Source organism: Oreochromis aureus, linkage group 3 (genome assembly GCF_013358895.1).
Source record: "Oreochromis aureus strain Israel breed Guangdong linkage group 3, ZZ_aureus, whole genome shotgun sequence".
Taxonomy (NCBI): Eukaryota; Metazoa; Chordata; class Actinopteri; order Cichliformes; family Cichlidae; genus Oreochromis; species Oreochromis aureus.
Genome location: NC_052944.1, coordinates 37,831,888 through 37,853,569, shown reverse-complemented (window position 1 = coordinate 37,853,569; position 21,682 = coordinate 37,831,888). Strand labels below are relative to the sequence as shown.

At 42.3% G+C, this 21,682-nt stretch overlaps 1 protein-coding gene and 2 long non-coding RNA genes across 4 annotated transcripts in view; 1 reads left to right on the top strand and 2 right to left on the bottom strand.

The window, feature by feature from the left end:
• LOC116316775 overlaps positions 1 to 6,846 on the bottom strand; it is a 32,388-nt gene extending 25,542 nt beyond the window's left edge. Inside the window, exons 1-2 of one of the 2 annotated variants that reach the window (XR_005612532.1) lie at positions 6,615 to 6,846; positions 3,149 to 3,283 (exon numbers count right to left, since the gene is read on the bottom strand). This is a non-coding gene — a long non-coding RNA (uncharacterized LOC116316775). The remainder of the gene's footprint in view (positions 1 to 3,148; positions 3,284 to 6,614) is intronic. The other variant, XR_005612531.1, reaches the window with a different exon arrangement.
• A 159-nt stretch (positions 6,847 to 7,005) lies between these two features.
• Positions 7,006 to 8,930, top strand: LOC120439300. Its single transcript, XM_039610151.1, has 2 exons — positions 7,006 to 7,852; positions 8,219 to 8,930. Exons 1-2 carry the CDS (start codon positions 7,139 to 7,141, stop codon positions 8,534 to 8,536), a joined length of 1,032 nt encoding a protein of 343 aa, XP_039466085.1. The 5' UTR covers positions 7,006 to 7,138; the 3' UTR covers positions 8,537 to 8,930.
• LOC116316780 overlaps positions 8,931 to 21,682 on the bottom strand; it is a 26,558-nt gene continuing 13,806 nt past the window's right edge. The window contains exons 4-7 of the long non-coding RNA XR_005612530.1: positions 20,648 to 20,739; positions 13,455 to 13,556; positions 10,849 to 11,089; positions 8,931 to 9,639 (exon numbers count right to left, since the gene is read on the bottom strand). This is a non-coding gene — a long non-coding RNA (uncharacterized LOC116316780). The remainder of the gene's footprint in view (positions 9,640 to 10,848; positions 11,090 to 13,454; positions 13,557 to 20,647; positions 20,740 to 21,682) is intronic.

The window sequence follows — 21,682 nt, the reverse complement described above, 5'->3', positions numbered from 1 at the left end:
ATGTTATCATAAAATGCTTTTTGAACACATGTCAGTTATGAAAAGCAAAGTCATTGTCGTTCTGCAGCAGCCAGTTTGAACCAAGCTTTAGCTGTCAGACAGATGGCCTCACATTTGACTCTAGAATCGAGGGGGGGAAAAAACACGGCTCAGCAAATTTACCTCAATCCACCACATTTCTCCGAACTGAGAGGGAGTCCTCTTGAGTCATTGCCAGCGACTTGTGCAGCAAAATCTGACTTTCTGAGAATTTATGCTTAACATCCTAACTGTTATGGTCCTGGTTCGCTGACCCAGCGTTTTGAGTTTATTATTATTATATTCTAGTTTCTTCTGATTTTGTATCAGTCCTTAGGGTTTTTGGTTCTTGTGTCTTGTTATACCTGCCCGCGCGCTCTCCCGGTGTTTTGTTCATGTCCTTGAGTGTGTGTTTGTAAAACTGTGTACTTCCTGTTTTACTTTGATGGTCTGTGTCTGTTATTTCTGTGTTTAGCTTGTCTAAGTCTCTGCAACTCTGAAAGTCTCTGTGTGGTCAACAACAGACACATTATGCCCATATCGTGGTCTAAACCAATCAGAGATAGTCAGGGGCGGGACCTCTCTGACTGACTGTGCAGGTGGAGAGAGTGAGGTGAGTAGCTTGAATAAAGCGATATCAATTGATTAAATCCTGAATCGACTTTTAAATATAAATGTATTTTGTCAGAAACGCCAGAATCTCAGGTTAAAGCTCACAAACCATCAAACAGCAAATGAGAGCAGGTACACGGATTCCACACAAAGACGTAAACACAGAGCGGACCCGACGCATCAGGATCAGATTTCTCTTTCTTGGCTTTCTCACCTGACGACACAGACACGCCGTCGGGGCTGAAAGCCGACAGCTCACTGATTCTGATGCGTCGGCGGGTCTGCGCTTTGTGTTTCCAACCAAAACTGACTGAACCAGCAGCAAAAGAAGATCCAAACTACGCTGCACATTTGATAAATGTGCTCATTAATTTTCTCCTACTTTTGCTGTTTTGCTTCCACCACGATAAAAATCACACTTCCTGCACAGCTCTCTCTCTCTCTCCTTCACGTTTTCTGTGTTTTATCCTCAGTTACTTTGACACAAAGGCATCTGCTGTGATGCTCACACCTCTGATGAAGTCTCACATGTATCAGTACTGATAAATGATCAGAATAATAATATTTCTGAGTGTCTGAGGCAAAACTAAATCGAATCAAATCAGGACCTTGTGAATCGGAATCGAATGGATTATCGAAATAAGTGACGATACCCAGCCCTAGTGAGTAGCTTAGGTGGACAGAAGTGGTTTCCTCTCTCCCCACTGCCTTTTAGCGGCAGGCAGCAGCAAACAGGTAATCAGAGGAGGCCGTGATGATGATTAAGTTTAACATCGTCTACAATATTGCCAAAGAGTGCCAAAGCACTTTAAGCACAAGCACTTTTTCAGTAACTTGTCTTTCTTGTAGAACTGTGCTCCAAATAAAGAACTTTGGGTTGACAAGATTGTTAGTTAATCATTTACAAATCAATATTGTTTATATGGACAGCAATTTCCCCCCAAAAAACCAGTGCAACCCTGGCAAAAAGTTAGTCTAGAGCCCTGACATGTAACATGAGCTGCTTTACTCTTGTAACTGATTTCACACACACACACACACACACACACACACACACACACACACACACACACACACACACACACACACACACACACACACACACAGTAGGGATTGTGTGCAGTTCTTGACCAGTAATACTGAAGAGAATCACCTTGTTAAAGGAAACATAAAGAGGTTAGCTCCAAATTAGCCCCACAGCAGCACTCCCACAGCCTTCAATAAATGTCATGACTTGAATCACTGTGTTTACACTGGCTGCCTGCTGGGGCTGTGCTGGTGGATGTTAATGTTGCAGATCAGCGAATAAAAACAGTGGGCAACTAGAGGTGGGAATCCCCAGACAGCCCACGATAGGCTCTTATTACAATACTTCCCTCATGATAGTATATTAATGCGATTTATGAACATTTTGCAACATTCGGAGTATTGCAATAAGACACACTGGGATTTATCACGTTTTTACTGCAAATTATGTCCTCAAAGTTAAACTTTGTGAATATCGGTTTCATCAAACATTCCAACAAAACCTGACATAAATGTCGTCATGAGACAGTCAATCATCAAAATATCGAGACACTATGCTCTATCAATTTATTTCCCCCAAAACTATTGGCAGCAATAACTCTAATTTCAAACAAAGACGTATCTGGGCGTGCCACTTCTGTGAGCTTTGAACTTAATGTATGTGTGTCTGTGTGTGTGTGGAGTGGCTACACTGATCCATCAGAGTCATCATCATATCAGTGAAAACAGGAGGAGTAAATATATTTCTGACTGTCTGATTTTGAAATGAGAGCATACTGTATTTGCTTTTTATGTGTGTTATTAAGTTTTGTTTGTTTGTTGGTGTGCATTTGTGCTACAGTTTTGAGAAGTGCGACCATAAAATCGTCGGCCCTTTGGTAAATCCCAGCGTTGCTACATCGTAACAATAGCATGACTGGAAGTACATCACCCAATCCTGCTGCTGCCTGGAAAAAAATCATCTAGTCAGTCATGTTTCCTGTTACAGGAAGTATTCAAGTATTTATACCCCTTAAACGTTTACACATTTTGTCACACTACAATCGCAAATGTTTTTTATTTAGATTTTTTGTGATGGACCAACACAAAGTAGCACATAATTGTGAAGTGGTACGAAAATATTGTTTTTTTTACTTTTAGCAAATAAAAATCTGAAAAGTGTGCCGTGCATTTGTATTCAGCCCCCTGTACTCTGATACCCCTAATTAAAATCCAGTGCAATCTATATCCTTCAGAGTCACCGAATTAGATAATAGAGTTGACCTGTGTGTCATTTAGTCTCATTATAAATACACCTGCTCTGTGAAGCCTCAGTGGTTTGTTAGATAACATTAGCTAATAAACAGGATCACGAAGACCAAGGAAGTCACCAGACAGGGATAAAGTTGTAGGTTTAAAGCAAGGTTAGGTTATACAAAAATATCCCAAGAACATCTCAAGCAGCACTCCATCATCCAAAAATGGAGAAAGTATGCTACAACTGCAAACCTACCAAGACATGGTCATGCTGGTCAGAGAGGCTTCCAAGAGGCCCATGGTCACTCTGAAGAAGCTGCAGAAATCAGCAGCTCAGGTGGGAGAATCTGTCCACAGGACAACTGCAAGTCATGTACTCCCCAAATCTGGCCTATATGGAAGAGTGACAAGAAGAAAGCCATTGTTGAGAGAAAGACATAAAAAGTGCAGTTTACCATGAGCCATGTAGGGGACACAACAAACATGTGGAAGAAGGTGCTCTGGTCAGAAGAGACCAAAGTTCAATGTTGTGGTCTAAATGCAAAGAGCTATGTGTGGTGGAAAAGTAACACTCATGCACAGACATGTGAACCAGCTTAGAGCCGAGCTCGGCTTTAGCTGAAAACATGACACATCTCAGCTGGTGTGCAGTGTTTCCTGAAAAAAAAAAACTGAGTAATCTGGAGAAAGTGGAGAACAAAAGAAAAGAAGAAGTTCTGATGTGATATTTTTAAGCCATGAATTTGTTGATCCTTCTTCTCCATTTTTTAATATAAGAACTTGTTGTTTGGTGCGCTGAGGTCAATGGGAAACTGTGTAAATCATGTTTGGGTTTTTAAACTAATTTCCCACACCTAATAACAACATTATAAATGATTACAGTGAATAAGGCTAACAGACCAGAGCAGAAAGATTTACTGCTGCAGAAGCCTCGAGAAAAATCTTCAAGCCCCAAAGGAGACGAGTCAGCATCACACACAAAGATCTCAGCAGGAGCAGATGGAAACCTGGCCACAAGTTCCTGAAGGAGGACGAGGCCCTGACTGCTGAGAGGAGTTCATGCTCATACACCTGTTCACACAGTGTACAGAGAGGGGTGTTCACCCACTGCAGATGTGCTCCAGTGCAGTCCTGCAAAATCACCACTGCATACTGCTGGACACAGAAGACTGTTGAATGCTGATTGGTTGGGAATAGGGAAGGGAGCAACAGCAGAGTTCACCAGGAACAGAACTACAAACTGCATATGTGACCCACAGCTAGGGCGATATGACCAAAATCTCATATCCCGATATTAAGACATCTATCGTCCGATAACGATATAAATCACAAAAATGTAACATTTTCTGTAAATTCTGTTAATGTCGGGCAGCTCGACTTGCGTGAAGTGTTTCCAGCTGGGCGTCGTACCTGGAGTCGAGTGTTTTAACTGATGCATGAAACGATACATTTTTAGACATAGGTTGTAACGGCCGCCGTTTTCTTTGTGAGTATTTATTATACAGCGTGCTGCGGGGAAAAGCCTGTTCTAACGTTTGAGTCTAAGGTTTATTTTTTAGCACCTGATGGCTCTTTTTTGCTTTTCATCCGTAAATACTCTGCATCTTTCACGTGATTCAGTTTATTTTGAAAAGTCTCAACAGGATCTTGAGCTTTATTGTGAAAGGTTTATGTGGAAAATAAACAAGCGGACACGAGGTGGTTTTACCGTCGTTGTTGCTAACGACAACGCATAAAAACAAGCGCTTGTCTGTCTGTAGCGTGGTTATATTAAATATAAGAGAAAGAGAGAACTTTAGGAAATTAATATAGCCACTACAGTGACCATCAAAATAATGAAAAAATATTGCCGTAAACAGTTTATTTTGCGACACCACGAAACAAACGATAGTGTAAAATGAAACGATAGACGTTTTTATATCGTCATCCGATATATATCGTTATATCGAACAGCCCTACCCACAGCTGTGATATGAGTGTTAAGATCCCTGCTGCATCCTGAGTCACAGCAAATGTAACATCAACTACTTTCCACAACACAACCCACCACAAGCCACACCTTATCGTAAACCTCCCTGAACAACACACAGCCCCTATTTACACTGTGTTGGCTTCACTCAACTATGAAGGCAACACTGTGGATTTATGACTCAGAAAGCCACTCATCTACAGTATCATAAGATTAGTTCTCGGTCTTCCTAAATCAGTGAGGAAACAAATGTAGTCTGAAAACATGTACTTCCATAAAAACTCTCAAGAAAAACTATAAATAAACGCCTCATTTTACTCGTTATCCGAGTATACTCTTTATGTTATACCAAACTGGGTACACGCCACACACTCTTTTAACAATGAAAATCTGCTAAATAAATAAACAATATGGAAAATAAAGGCTAACCTCTTGGTTGTGGGATTATAAATAAATGGACATGTTCTTCTACTCTTAGCAACCTGTATCTAGTATCTTGCCCGAGGATATTTTGCATGCAGACTGGAGCAGATGGGGATCAAACCAGTTGAGCAGACAGAAAGGTAGCAAAAGCCTGACCCTGACCTCCAGCAGGCCCCGGGTACTCGCATCGTAACCTGGTCCAGGTACTCGCATCGTAACCTGGTCCAGGTACTCGCATCGTAACCTGGTCCACTCCCTCAGTAGTTTGCCCTGGCACACACAGTCGCCCTCCACCACCTTGACCTTCAGGGACCCACATCCTACCCTGGTCAGTTCCCCTCCTAGCTTGCCGTCTTACAATCGCCTTCCACCACCTAACCACCGTAGACCTTGACCTCCAGCAGGACCCAGGTACCCAAACTTAAGCCCCATTCTACTGACCAAACAAAATCCTCACGCCCCTGGTATTCCAGAGAACAGGAGTGGCCTGGGTGGGTAAATCACAGGAAATGCCACAGTGGCTTGGTTTGTGGCTCAGCTGCAGGGGAGGGGTGGTCCAGTGTGTGAATGTGTGTGTGAATGGGTGGATGACTGGTTCTGTAAAAGCGCTTTGGGGTCCTTAGGGACTAGTAAAGCGCTATACAACACAGGCCATTTACCATTTTACCATTTACCATTTAAAGGGTAGTACTAGGGAGAGACTGGTTAACCCAGCTGTGGCCAGTTGGTTAATCGTGCCTCCCTGGTCTTTAAAAACAGGAGTATGCAGGGATCAGGATGATGACAGTGGAGGACTGAAAGTGACGGCTTGAACAGCCAGCTGAAAAATAAAACTGGAGTAATAACAAAAGCCCATGTGTGGTGTCAGGTGAACCAGCAGAGCCTGCTACAGTCAAATGTGTCTTCTCCTCCCAGTGAGCTATACCCACCACGGTGTTTATACTCTTGATTCCGCTTCAAGCCCGTGTGTGTCTTCAAAACGCTTTAAAATTATGTTACACTAACTCCTTTCTTATACTGGGGTCAGAAAAATTAAGATTAGTTTCCATAAAACTGTAAGATACCCTAAAAGTGGAAAATAAACAGACTTTTATTGTAGATGTCGTCGTGCTCTGAGCAGGCTATGCTCGTTAGCCTATTAGCCGTGCTAAGCTAAACATTGTTCTTGTCCTTCCTCTGGTTCAGTTAAAACAGTTGACTAGTGTCTCATTAGCTGGGATGTATTTCAGCGGCATCAATAATCATGGGGACGCCTGAACACCTCGACATTTTCCGGATATTTCCCAAAGGTTTTAGCTAGTTAGCTCAAGCACAGATAGCGAGATGTTACCTGAAGTCCAGATGTTGCTTTCCAAACTGCAGCGTGTACATAAGCCTGGGTATCAACTCTCTAAGGTCGCTATCTCCCTGACCGCACAGACTGTGGGGACAGTTTGTCATTTTCTGCTGTTTCTAGCTCACTTTTCTTTCCCCGTCAAATGAACCTGGTAGCTAACGAGAGCAGTGCCTGCTGAGCGGATCACTTCCTGCTGGAGGCGACGTGCCAAGATTAGTGTTTTATTCCGTTTATTACGCATAAAAACAGCATAAATACATGTATCTGAAGTACACTGAGGTTAAAGGGTAACAGCGCCGGCTGTGTCATGTGCAACGCCTTTACACATCTATGATATAATAATAATAACAATAATAATAATAACAGTTAAGTCATAGGGGCTCGATGTTTCGGACAGTCCAACTGGGCATCGTGCTGCTCTCATGTGGCTCAGACCGGTGTTCGGACGGCACCACCCACCGCGACTATAAAAAGCCAACTGGCGCGTTAACGGCGCACATTTCCACCCCGCGCGCAGGATGAGTCCTACATCTGTACCCCTCACTTACAGTCTTCTTCTTCTTTTTATCAGCCGGGTGTCTGGGAAACTGATCCAGACCGCTGCAGGAGACGATGTTAGGTTTGCCCTCACAGAGGAGTGCAAGACGGGAAAAGGCACTCTGCATCATCAACTGATGGATGGTACCGATCAGCTGGTCGCCTCTCTTGACGGTGTCTGGAAGCCGGGACCGGGTTACATTAACCGGGTGGCTCACAGCTCCGATTCTCTGATATTAAAGAGAGCAGATTTCAACGATCACGGCTATTACGCGTTTACCTGCAACTACAAACAGAGGGGGGAGCTGGACGAGTTGCACGTTTTCCTGCCCTATAAAGTTGTCGCACCCCGGGATGAAGGTGCCATCCTACCGTGTCGCTCCGTTACAGTCGGTCAGGCTGTGAAATCGGTGCGCTGGAGGAGAGACGGAGAGCTGGTGCTGGAGCTGAATCCTCCGTCTAAGCAAATCACCTACGGAGACGGCTATGATGAAAGCCGAGTGTCCATACCATCAGACTGGAACCAGCGAGGAGACCTGTCCCTCACCGTGAAGCGAGCTCAGCTCCGAGACGAGGGAGTGTATTACTGTGACGTGGAGAAGACAGAGAAACACCGCTCTGCTGTCCACCTGCACGTCTCCACACCATCACCACCACCACCGGGCAGCACCTCACAGCCTACAACCACACCTACGGTAAGAATTTGAGTAGTTTCACACGTCACTGTAAACCTTAATCGTTCACAGTTTAAAGGAGTATCACTGCAGACTGACTGAAAGACTTTAAATAACGTGGCCATAAAGATTAGTAGGCGAGGCCAAAGGCAACTAGCCCTGCAAGCAAAGAACAGTCAAAATTCAGACGCAGCGGTTCAGCAGGAACATGTGTTTACAGATGTGCAAAGAGAGGGTTGTGGTCTGTCCACACAGACTGTATATAAAGACCTCATCTTTATGTTGAGCTTTACAGTGTAAAGTCTTTGATTTTCACTTTCACTGAAAACATTAAAAGTCAGTTAAAACTGCTAACTAATATTTCTGCTGTCTTCTTGTCCTCTGCAGCCATCAGAGTGCTCTGACTGGTCGTGGAGAACATTCTCTATAATGGCAGCTGTATTTGTGATCGTTGACCTGCTTGTTTGGCTCTGCTGGTTTCTGAGGAACAGGATATTCAATGTGTGCACTCGAAGTTTTGGTGGAGGATCCTCAGAGCGGGAAGAAGAAATAAACTTGAAAAGTGTTACCATCAACAAAGGTGATGCACATCTCTGCAACGGCACATTGGAGGGAGGAGAAGGGACTGAAGAGGGCAGAGAATCAGGAAGTGACCAACAACACATGCTAAAGTCAAATGGGAACCCTGACTTTACCCACCACTGATGAGTGAAAAAACAACAGCTCATCCCTTTAAGTATCTGAACTCGCCCCCTTTATGACGGTACCACTGTGCAACTCCACTTTCTCAGGTTTAGAAATCCCCCGTTTTCCTTCTGCTGAATCTGACTGCTGTTACAATGTTTGAGATTGTCTCTATTATTTTGTCTTCCAATCAATCAAGTAATGCCTGTAAATCATCTGCTTACATAATCGGCATATAATTTAGCTTCAAGATGGATGAATGAGATCTCTTCAGTAACAAAGTTTGTATATTGTCCTGCCTGTTTGTACAGATTTACAGTCTTCACTATGTTTACTTTGCTTTTTGTAAAACGCTCAGGGAAGCTGCTGTGTGCCAATAAAGTTTTGAGTGGATAATAAAGTGACCTGATGATGATTACAGTCATTCATGATTTTATTCAATTTGCACATTAAATGACTTGAAATGTTTGATGGAATAAACACTGAAAACCTTTGAACAGAGAACATCAAGATATCCTGACAAAACTGTTTCCAGTCAGAAAGGCTGCAGGTATTTGTGTGAAATAAAGACAGCGGGGGGAAAAATTCATTCTAAAAGAACATTTGAATCCATAAAAAGCGAGGAGAAAACAATGAAAAGATACAAAACATCAGTAATATACACCTTGTAACAGAGCAAACGGGGATGACATGACAAGTGTGAGGAAGAGGAAATGACTTTATCAGTGAGTGGTTGTAAAGGTGTTAGGTCACACATGAAGCTGTCGGTGTCTCCGAGTCACCGTCCTCTCTTCTTTGCGCTGGCAGCATCACATGATGTTCATATTCCAATAAAATGATCAGATTTGCACAACAAATAAATACCAGAGTTTTTGTTCTAGATAAAGATCTTCATCTATTTTCCTGCCTCCTCTCCACCCTGAGAAAGGCAGGACTCTGCTGACGTGGTAGGCGATGCCCAGGGAGAGGAGGGCGATGACCACCAACAGCAGCAGGACCCTCCAGAAGCCCAGGTCCTCCACAAACTCCTGCCAGGTGGTCCTGAAGCTGGACAGGACGCCCTCAGTGCTCTGCAGGGTCGGGTTCAGTAAGGAGTGACCCTCCATCGCACTGACACACACAGACTGTTGCAGAGGATTAAGGCTCAGTTAAACAAGCAAAAAAGATAAAATCAGCACTAAGATCATTAAACAAACAACAACAGAGATTATTTCGGTCCTAACTTCCTGAAAATTGCTCAAGGGTCTGAAGTTGTTTTGCAGTAAAGTGTTGCTGCTCTGTGCATGTAAAGCTAAAAGTAGACTTTTAGCAAAAGTTCTGTTTCGCTTGTTATAATCTATATTGATCTCTATCAGCAGTTCCTCTGATATTGTTTTGGACTGAAAGGTGTGAAAGGAGACGTGACATCACTTTCAGTGTGAGAGCAAACAGAGACTGAAGCTCAGAGGACTCTTTCCGTGTAGCAGAGACAGTAAATGTTAGAGTTACTTATCTACAGGATGTGCTTCTATTGTCTCAGCTTATCAGCAAACCCACTCAGACAGTCCATTACATTAATTTCAACACATTACACAGTCATTACCCTGCATTTAGTAAGATATAAGCAGAGAAATGAAACCTGGTCTTTCTCTCTTGCATGTCAGTAGTAAGTAGTGCTAAAATGAATATCACTGTTACACATGTGCACACACAGGCCTGTGATAGTCAAAGTGTCAGTGTGCTGGCAGGTACAGGAGAATCTGTAGGTGGCACAAATCCCCTGAGGTAAAAGTTGTAGAACAGCTGATCAGCCCTGAAACAGCTGAATCACCAGAGCCAACACAATCTATTCCACCTTAAATGCATGAACGCTCTCTCAGTCACAGTCTATTCTTACCTGCACACATGACTGAACAGTGATTTTACTTTATCGCCTGTTATTTGTGGAAGCTCTACTGAAACACATCAAACTGAGTTCACAAGCTTTACAGAGACCTTGACCTCTGACCTTGACTTTAAGGTTGTAGCCTGTGATATCAACTTAAAAATCCTATGTCATGTTGTTCTCAAGAACGTCAGTGAGGCCCAGCAGTGATAGTCTGGTAACAAAGTCTGGCTCACAGCAGGTTAAAGGCCTTTACACACCAGATGTGCAACATTAGTGTCAAATTCTCATGTGTTAAAAATATTTTTCAGACTCATGAATTTTAATGCAGCCGTTCACACATGAAGCTGTTGGTGTCTCTGAGTCACCGTCCTCTCTTCTTTGCACTGGCAGCATCACATGATGTTGTTCATATTCCAATAAAATGATCAGATTTGCACAATAAATAAATAAATAAATAAATAAATACCAGAGTTTTTGTTCTAGATAAAGAGCTTAATTTATTTTCCTGCCTCCTCTCCACCCTGAGAAAGGCAGGACTCTGCTGACGTAGTAGACGAGGCCCAGGGAGAGGAGGGCGATGACCAGCAGAAACCCAGGTCCTCCACCAACTCCTGCCAGGTGGTCCTGAAGCTGGACAGGACGCCCTCAGTGCTCTGCAGGGTCGAGTTCAGTAAGAAGCAGCTCTGCATCACACTGAGAAACACAGACTGTTGCAGAGGATTAAGATTAAAGCTCAGTTAAACAAGCTGAAAAGGTAAAATCACCAATAAGATCATTAAACAAATGATCTACAGAGATTAGTTCAGTCCTAACTTCCTGAAAACTGCTCAAGGGTCTGAAATGGTTTTGCGGTAAAGTGTTGCTGGTTTGTGCAAGTAAATAAAAAAGCTGACTTTTTCTCATTAACCATTTAAGAGGTGGCGGTGGGGCGTTCCTGTTTATGGGTCTGTGTGTTAGTCACTGTTCTCAGTGTTTACACATCAGTTTTCAGCTTTTATCAAAACAACTTGTGTGCACAGATTAAACACACAGCAAACACCACAGCAGACATGAAGAGCACCTGTTTCTGAGATGAGGTGTGCACCCCGGAGTGACTGAAAAGGCTGAGAGGTACACGGAGCCTCAAGTCAAGTTTCATTATCAGGAAGGCGTCTCTCTGTTTTGGAAACTTATGCAAAACAGATCATCTTACTGGGTCATGTGTTCAGAGTTTCAGATGAGTCAACAATGATTTAATGACTTTGTTGTGGACTTTCTCTCACTGCTTACATACTGAATGTGCCAAGTGTTCATAGATCTTGTGAGATATCATTGATCGTCTGCAGCACTGCTGTGTGTTTGTTGTACTTCTTATATATTCTATTGATCTCTATCAACAGTTCCTCTGATATTGTTTTGGACTGAAGTAGGTGTGAAAGGAGACGTGACATCACTTTCAGTGTGAGAGCAAACAGAGACTGAAGCATGTCTGTTATATCTGACTGAGGTTTTATGAGCCAGCTAATGCAAAGAAAGCTAAGCTATGCTGGACTTGGTTTGTAGTTCAGCCCTTATGGTAGTAGTACTAACTCTACATGTGGAGTCGAGACACTCTGTGAACATCAGGAAATAAGAAACTATAAGCTGTGCTGAATCAGGATCTGCCTGCATGAAACACTCAAGAACAGAATCTCTCACAGTTTTATGGCCATATAACATGTGTACACACTAGAGCAGTGTGTGGCAGCAAACACTGATTCAACTGCCTCAGCACATAATGCACTGAGAGATCAGTACAGTCTATTCTTTAACAGATGTCACAGGGGGACAGCGCTTTCTATTTTGAAGCTGAGTATTTCACAGACATGTGAAGACATTTTATTAAACTAATTATTCTCCTTCAATCACTCACTTCTGCTCTGTCACACCTACCACAACAATCCTCCCACCACTCCCAACTCAATATCAAATGAATGTAATCCTCTACAGTCCAAACTAACCAGTCCATCAGATATAACTACTCTTATACCTGACAGCTGTCATTCCCAGTGCAAATCTAAGCACCTTTATCACAGCCACCTCCACCTCAGCCTCCCATCAGCAGATACAGCTCATCTCACAGTTACTGTGTGACACCTGTTATCTCTATCTGAGCTTTAAGGTTTTGTCCCAGCAGCTGATGAAAGGATGATCTCTACACCAACATTAGACAGATGGAGCTACAGCCTCACACAATCAGCCAGCAATTCAACAATATGTGGTCAGAGAGGCTTGATTAGGTGCTGACAGACCAATAAATAAAATATTCTGCAGTTTGTGTCTGCTTTGCTCCCTCAGGTCCTGAAGATGAATCTGACTGGATAAATGTGAGTTTCTGTCTGCGGCTGAAGCTCAGAGGACTCGTTCAGAGCAGCAGAGACAGTAAATCTTAGAGCTGCTTATCTACAGGATGTGCTTCTATTGACTCAGCTTATCAGTAGATGCGCTCAGACAGTCCACTACATTAAATTCAACACATTACACAGTCATTACCCTGCATTTAGTAAGATATAAGCACAGGAATGAAACCTGGTCCTCCTCTCTTGCATGTCAGTAGTAAGTAGTGCTAAAATGAATATCATTGTTACACAGAGCGTCCACATGTGCACACACAGGCCTGTGATAGTCAAAGTGTCAGTGTGCTGGCAGGTACAGGAGAATCTGTAGGTGGCACAAATCCCCCGAGGTAAAAGTTGTAGAACAGCTGATCAGCCCTGAAACAGCTGAATCACCAGAGCCAACACAATCTATTCCACCTTAAATGCATGAACGCTTGTCCTTTTTTTTTTTTTGTCCAAATTCTTTCTGTAATTACCAATGTCATTATGGTATCACTTTTTGTGTTTGGTTTTCGGATGTCTGAGGTTATTCTTGAAAAGCATGGATACAAGAGTTTGCACCTAGAAGTGCTCCTGTGGTCACAGTGACCTGCCATGTTGTGGTTAGTTGTAGATGTTTGCTGTGTGCCACAGTTGTGAGCTTTTTGTTTGTTTGTTTGCTTTGTTTGTTTTTCAATTTAAAAATGAAAATAAATCTTATAAAAAAAAAACACACCTGATCATCCACACCATCCTCAGCCTCCACCTCTGCTGCTGCTCCACCCACACAGCTGGAGATGAAGATGAGCAGCATCATCATGTCAGCTGAATACAGCACCTGCAGAGAGGGAGCAGCAGAGTTATGATGAGTCTTAAGAAGCCTCCTGACAGCCTTCATATTAACCAAGAGTTATCATCATCATCATCATCATCTGGAGTTAGAGCTGGATCCAGTGCATTGAGCTCCAGGAGGACTTTAATTTGGACCATGTGATCAGCTGACCTGAGGTTTCTTTCTTTTTGTTGATTTAACAAACTTAATTAAAAATTCCCACAAGCTACTTTGTTCATTACTGTAGAAAAATACAGCCTTTTGAAATCAGATGACACCAGGTACAATATATCAGACAGTAAAAGGATAACAGACTGGTGTGTTTTACACAACACTTTCATTTAGACGGGGAGACTAGACAGTGATCTGCTCTGTAACCTCCTGAGCCTCAACCAACAACACATTAGCACATGTAACATGAGCTGCTTTAGTTTTGTAACTGATTACACACACACAGTCACAGTAGGGATCATGTGCAGTTGTTGACCATTAATACTGAAGAGAATCACCCTGTTAATTTAACCCTTTGACTGCCTCACCAAGAAAAATACAATGAAAAAATTATTTGTCCATATTTTCTATTCCTTTAGGTCAATAATGATCACAATCAAAAAGAAAAAAATTTATACACACCTTATAGTTTTTTAAATATTACCCTCTACCAAACGGTTGAGATGTCTCTCTATGGTACAACTACATAAAGTTCTACAGACATAACTAGTAGAAAAAAGTAAAGGTTATACTCATTTTGCAAAACAATAACTACCCAATTTTGTGTTTGACCCACTTTATTGTGGTAGTAAAACATCAAACATTGTTGGATTCCATTTCAACAGTGGGCGTTATAATAACAAACCACAAAATGTATAAAACACAAAAATATTGTAAATTTGATCAAAAACTTGATCTGCAATTACCGAAAATTCATAAACATACAAATTCACTTTTGACCTGTTGTTAACATAAACTTTTCACTGTAGTGTTGGAACAGCACTAACATTTTTATTTTATTTTCCAGAAAATTCTGGTGGTATATTATATACCATTGCCATTTTGCACTGAAAATTTGAGAACACACTGAAACAGTTCTGGCTCTTTTCTTTTGCCGCTCATGCAACTTCACCAATACCCTTGATGATTAGATCTTCTGGTGGTACACTGCAAAGCATTCCTGACTGGCATTAAAGCACAAGAAAACATTGCATTTTTGGCATTTCCATCTTGAGACGCCCTTTGACAGTAATTGCATCGGCCTCGCTTGTCACAGTGAAGTGGCCAATGCCCAAAGCAGTCATATCGCACATCTGGCTGTGGTTGTGAGGGTCTTGGGGTGTATCGCTTTGGTGGTGGTGGAGAGCTGGATGATGGTCGGCCAACTTTGGTTGCTGGCTTGTTGACTTGTTTCAAGCTATGCACAACTGCCAGGCGGAATCTTTTGAGTGTGATTGGTTTCTGGTTTAGTTGTCCACATTCCCTCTTGTAGACCAGCCAGGAATTTGCAATGGACAGATCAAGCATGTAACCAAAGAGTGGCAGGTACCATCTTGTAGACTTGGCTGGGGTCTTGTACAGGTGTACCAGCATGTCAGAGAGATCTATCCCTCCCATATGCTCATTGTATGCAGGGATGAGTGATGGGCATGGGATCATAACTTTCGCCTCTTGAGCAGAATACAGATTGGTATGATAGGCAATATGATCAATCATTTCATCAGTGAAGAGCATTTTGAAGTACTGGAATGGGGACTGTAGGGCGTCAGGGGTTTCGAAACTTGCATCTGGAACTTGAAATTCTTCAATGTCCTCATGCTTCCAGATTCTTCTTGTGTCTTTTTTTGGGACTAAAGAGGAAGATGGGTCTAATGTATCCTCTGCTTCATCCAAGGAACTGTTTTTAGGATAGTTTTCCTTTTTGCTCATTTTACGCGAAAGTTTATTAGATCTACTTTTGAAGGAGCATCTTCATCCAGGGAAACATCAAAGCAGCTTTCATCACTATCATCTGCAAAATTGGGTTGAAAATCTGGATCCTCTATTGGGTCATCATCACTCAGTTCACCATCGGAGTCCTGAGAATTTTCAGGTACAAGGGCCAGGTAGGTGCGTTGTCTTGCTCCATAAAAGGATTTGCAATCCATCTAATAAACATTAAAAAAAATAAAATTGTAGAAATATAGTTGGTTTGATTTCCATGTGTCATTTAAAACTGTACTTTAAAAAATAATCACAGAAAGTGAGTAAATCTTTAAACATTAGAACATTTTGTAACATACAGTATTTGTCATGGAAAAATTTAAACATGTCATATTTACATGTATAGATCATTAAATTATTTATATTCAATAGTAAATAGTCAATTTCATATGTTAAAACAACAGTTCTAAACATTAGCTAAGTTTTGCTACTCTTACCATCAATTGACAAATCAACCGTTTGGTTGAGCATGTTTTTAAAAAAATATTATGGATTTATTACAGCTATTTTCTGGTATCAAATGACATAATCATGTTCAGTAAAGACTCTGACATGTTTATACTGCAGAAAAATGTACTTACCTTTAAAATTTTTAGCCAAAACAGTCCATGTGTCCAGAGTGATTTTTTGCTTTTTGATTTCCTGGTTGGAGGGTGGCAGATGAGGCCTGCCATATCCTGACACAGTGCCATCTAGTGTTTTTTTTTTAGGATAACATAACTCAACCAAGTGGTAGAGATGGCTCAATAAGGTTGAGTTAAGCTAAGTACTCCAGTTCATTATATATAGTCTCTCAAAATATGCTAAACCAAATGGTTGAGCAGGCAGTCAAAGGGGCTACCCCTAAGCTACTTTGTTCATTACTGTAGAAAAATACAGCCTTTTGAAATCAGATGACACCCTGTACAACATGTCAGACAGTAAAAGGACAACAGACTGGTGTTTTTTACACAACGCTTTCATTTAGACGGGGAGACTAGAAAGTGATCTGCTCTGTAACCTCCTGAGCCTCAGCCAACAACACATTAGCACATGTAACATGAGCTGCTTTAGTTTTGTAACTGATTACACACACACAGTCACAGTAGGGATTATGTGCAGTTGTTGACCAGTAATACTGAAGAGAATCACCCTGTTAATTTAAACATAAAGCAGTTAGCGCCAAATTAGCCCCACAGCAGCACTTGTTTACTCAGCGCTCCCACACAGCCTTCATTTAATATCATAACTTGATTTACTTTGGTTTCTACTCCTGAGGTTTGCACAGTTTTCACTGGCTGTTAAGAAACGTGCTCTGCTTTGTGCTGAGAATATACTGTTGCTTTTACAAGCCACACAGTCTCAGAGCAGCGAGCATGAACCAACAAATGGGGCCCAGCAGGAGAACAATGAGCTAAAATTAAATTAATCTGAATCACAGTTTTACAAACTCTGTTTTAAAATGTAAATGCAATGATTTGGAAATCTCATAAAGTCACAACACAGAGACTGACTCATCTTGGATCTCTCTGCTCCCGTACAGCAAGTACAGTTAATAAATGTCAGGGAGTCTGTCTGCCTGCTGAGGCTCAGTGCACTCGTGCAGAACTGAGCTTCTGAGACCGAGGTCGGTCCACATCTCTCCAAGTGTCACTCAGCCTGTCAACAAGGTGCAGCCAGTCCACAGCTCTCAGTGGGAAACGCTGTGCTGATGGACGTTAATGTTGCCGATCAGCAAAGATCAAAGTCTAGAGGCAGGAATCAGCAGACAGCACACGATAGGATCCTATCACCATACTTCACTCATGATAGTATATTATTGCATTGTTGAAACATTTTGTGACATTCTGACTTTTGCAATAAAACACACTGTGATTCATCACTTTGTTTCTGCAAATTATGTCCTCAAAGTTAAACTTTGTCAACATCAGTTTCATCCAGTCAGATCAAATATTTCTTTGCACCAAAATGAGACGATCAAACACACCAACACTGTCACCAAATCCTGACATAATTGTTGCCACGAGACAGTCAATATGATATCAGTCTGTGATTGACTGGGATCAGTTTGCAATCTATTTCTGATGATACAGCAATGAATGCTGATAAACTGTCAAAGTCAGTGAGACTGAGCCATTAGCTTACCTTAAAGTTGTTGTAGGTCTTTATCTTGTAATATAAAGTGCTTTGCCTACCATCAATGTATTTCCCCCAAACCTATTGGCATTAACTCTAACTTTAAACAAAGACATATCAGGTGTGCCACTTCTGTGACCTTTGAACTTAATGTGTGTGTGTGTGTGTGTGTGTGTGTGTGTGTGTGTGTGTGTGTGTGAGTGGCTACACCAGTGACTGTATAAAATATCTTTTATACAGTCACTGGGCTACACGGATCCACCAGAATCATCATCATATGACAGAAAACAGGAGGAGCATATATATTTCTGACTCTTTAAACAGGAGCATACTGTGACTGCTTTTTATGTGTGTCCAATTCAATTACATTTTATTTATAAAGTGCCAAATCACAACAACAGTCGCCTCAAGGCACTTTATATTGTAAGGTATACCCTACAATAATACATGCAGAGAAACCCAAACAATCATATGACCCCGTATGAGCAAGGCGACAGTGGGAAGGAAAAACTCCCTTTTAACAGGAAGACACCTCCAAGCAGAACCAGGCTCAGGGAGGGGCGGGGCCATCTGCTGTGACTGGTTGGGGTGTTGTGTTTTATTAAGTTTTGTTTGTATGTTGGTGTGCATACTTTGCAGAGAGAGAAGTGTGACTATAAAACAGTCAGCTCTCTGGTAAATCCCCTTAGTCAGGGCTCTAGAGTGCGACCAAATTTTTCAGTGGTGCGACTAAAAAAAAAATATTTGGTCGCACCGGTGCGACCAAATATTTTCGGGTAATAAAAAAAAAAAAAAAAAAAATCTCTGCAACTCTCCGTGTGGTCAACAACAGACACACATTATGCCCCTATCGTGGACTAAACCAATCAGAGATAGTCAGGGGCGGGACCTCTCTGATTGGCCGTGGTACAGTTGAAAGTGCAGGTGGAAGAGAGAGGTGAGTAGCTTGAATAAAGCGATGTCGATTCATTAACGGATTCCACACAAAGACGTAAACACAGAGCGGACCCGACGCATCAGAATCAGCTTTGTCTTTCTCGGCTTTCTCACCCCACGGCCCGAACACAGACACGCTGTCGGAGCTCAGTGATTCTGATGCGTCGGGTCCGCTCTGTGTTTCCGTCTTTTTTGCGCTGATTCTGAGCTGCAGGTTTTGTCTCTCCAACCAAAATTCGCCGAGCCAGCAGGAAAAGAAGCAGCAAACTACGCTTCACATTTGATCAATGTCGTCATGAATTCCCTCTGACTTTTGCTGTTTTGCTTCCACCACGATAAAAATCACACTTCATGCACAGCTCTCTCTCTCTCTCTCCTTCATGTTTTTCTGTGTTTTATTCTCAGTTACTTTGACACAAAGGCATTGCTGTGATGTTCACAATTCGGATGAAGTCTCACAAGTGTCAGTACTGATAAATGATCAGAATTATAATATTTCTGACTGTCTGAGGCTAAATTGAATCGAATCAGGACTTTGAGAACCGGAATCGAATGGATTATAGAAATCAGTGATGACACCCAGCCCTAGTGAGCAGCCTAGGCCTGACAGAAGTGGATGTAGCTGTGGGTAATAAGAAAAGATGAAAAGAACTATTGATAACTTTTGTGTTAAGTTAAGGACTGATCCGTCTGAAATTCATAGCCAGCTCTGACACGGTGCCATCAATCTTTGAATGCTGAAAAAACAGCAGTGTATCCAGAAAACACATTATATGCTGCAATAAATGCACTGCCCAAGTGTCCCCTCTCTCCACTGCCTTTCAGCAGCAGGCAGCAGCAAACAGGTCGTCAGAGGAGCCAAGATGATGATTAAGTTTAACATTTTCTACAATATTGACAAAGCACTTTAAGCACAAGTTTGTTAGTTAATAATTTAAAAATGAATATTGTCTGTATGGACTTCCCCCCAAAGAAAGTGCACATGTAAAACTGTGGTGTTAAGCGATGCGGTTGAAAAATTTGAGTGCGCCTAACTTTTGTGCCGGTACGCCTAAATTTTTAAAGTTAGGCGTACCGGTGCGCCCATGTCAAAAAGTTAGTCTAGAGCCCTGCCCTTAGTCATCAGTGTTGCCACATAGTAACAATTGTCCAAGACCTGCTGCTGCCTGTCGGGGAAATTTTTTTTTTTTTTTTAAAAATCACACTTTGGCAGTAAGTCATTTTTTTCTGTCACCGTGTGTTGACGAAAAAACACCACAGTAAGGGTAGGATGGTGCTGTAGTTAAAGATTTCACACTGACAGAGAGGAGAGTTGCAGTGATTCACCCACTTGAGACCAAAGTGGGCTGTATGTGGCCCTCTCTGCTCTACAGCTTCCCCTCAGCAGGCTTTAGTAGACCAGTAAATGACTGTGTGGTTAATGTGGTACTTAAACATGAATTAGACTACTTAGAGAAATAAAAACACTTTACTCAATGGCACCACCCTCCTTTCTCTCTCTCACACTCACCTACTAGAGAATGTGCTTGAGTGATGTTGTAATTACTGTCAGCTGCCGTTTTGCCAAATGTCATTTTACACACCGAAGCGGTGAGCCTCACAGCTGCCATAACAATGAGACAGCCAGCAGTGTTGCACTCAGCTTTCTACCTTTTCTGGTTTTTAATCAGCCAGAATTCATCCAACTGTAGGTGATGATGTAACATTTCCCCTCTCACAGGAAGCCCTGTGCAAGCCCTCACACCACACCCACCACCAGGCAGCTCACTTCAGCCTACGACCACAGCGAGGGTAAGTACACCAGCTGCATTTAAACAGATTCACTCTTCAACATAAACCTTCAACTTTCACTCAGGTATTCTTCCACATACACAGTGCAATAAGACAGAAACCACACAGTGATCACAAATGTGACTAAAACAAGTTAAAGTCTCATTTAAATCATCCAGAGATTATTTCCCTGGGTCTGTGTGGTTGCTGTCAAAGCTCCACCTGCTTTATATTAAACCTGACTGTATCGTCTGTATCCTCCACCCAACCACACAGTCCATCATCCTTCCAGCTCTGCTCACCTCCCACTGTCAAGCCCCTCCAGCCGTTCTTGAAGGTGAATCCTCGCTGACCTCACGTCTCTCCACCAGCATCAGAGCATCCATCATGGCTGCTGTAACAGAGAACAAACAGAAACCACTTTGTCAAATACAGAGAAACATGCAGGCCGACCAGCACAGACAACCACATTTAAAGCAGGGTGCTTGGATCTGAGTAGGACTATGGTAAGGTTCACCACAGTGAAACAGACTGACAACTTTCAAGGAGCTTATTATGAAAACTGGAACCACTAATTTACCACAGTCACTTTCTATGGAGAGTGAGTGCAGGATCCCTGTGGCTTCCTTGTGACAACAACATGACACCGTAGCAGTGAGGCTAACTCTAACATTAGTGGGAAACCAAAGCTTAGACTGTAAGTGTGCCTTTTGTTTCCTCAGCTGGCTGCTGGTGACCAGTTGGTGTGAAGGAAGGATACAGGACAAATCTGAGCTGATCTTACTTCTGTCCACAGTGTTTCAATGGACCCTAAACATTAGCAGCACTGTGCTCGTCTCCACATCTGTGCTATTAATGGCAGCTTGTTAAACAGCCTGTCGGGAATACCAGAGCACTCAGACAATTGTAAGGGGTGCTTTGCAACTGGTGACCAGGCACACGGCCAGCCTCCTTGTTATGACTTATGACCTTGCTAGGATTTCCTGCAGGCTCTCAGCCACACAGAGAGAGTGTGGCCACAGTCTCCCTGTGTTTAAAGCCGGCACAGCAGTTACTCGAGTACATGCATTTTAGGCTTTAATCAACTGCTGTGCAACATTTAGTAAGATTGGAGGTGGAGGCCTCTGTGAAGGCCAAACTAACCCTATCAGGTATTGAGATGAGAGCGTGTTGCATTCATTACATCTTGTTTTGTTTTGTTTTTATTTAACCCAGGCCATAAACACAGCACTGATTTTTAATACAGTAAAAAATAAGGGTAAAAGTATACATAGAGTGGACGAACTGGTTACTTTCTAACAGAACTGAGGATTTCACCACCACCACTCTTTGGGATG

What these genes read in the sequence shown, in the direction of transcription:
- LOC120439300 (XM_039610151.1), top strand. Translation starts at nt 7,139, where the DNA reads ATGAGTCCTACATCTGTACCCCTCACTTACAGTCTTCTTCTTCTTTTT. An exon ending in AGCCTACAACCACACCTACG is followed by an intron (nt 7,853 to 8,218) that starts GTAAGAATTTGA and finishes TGTCCTCTGCAG; the next exon opens with CCATCAGAGTGCTCTGACTG.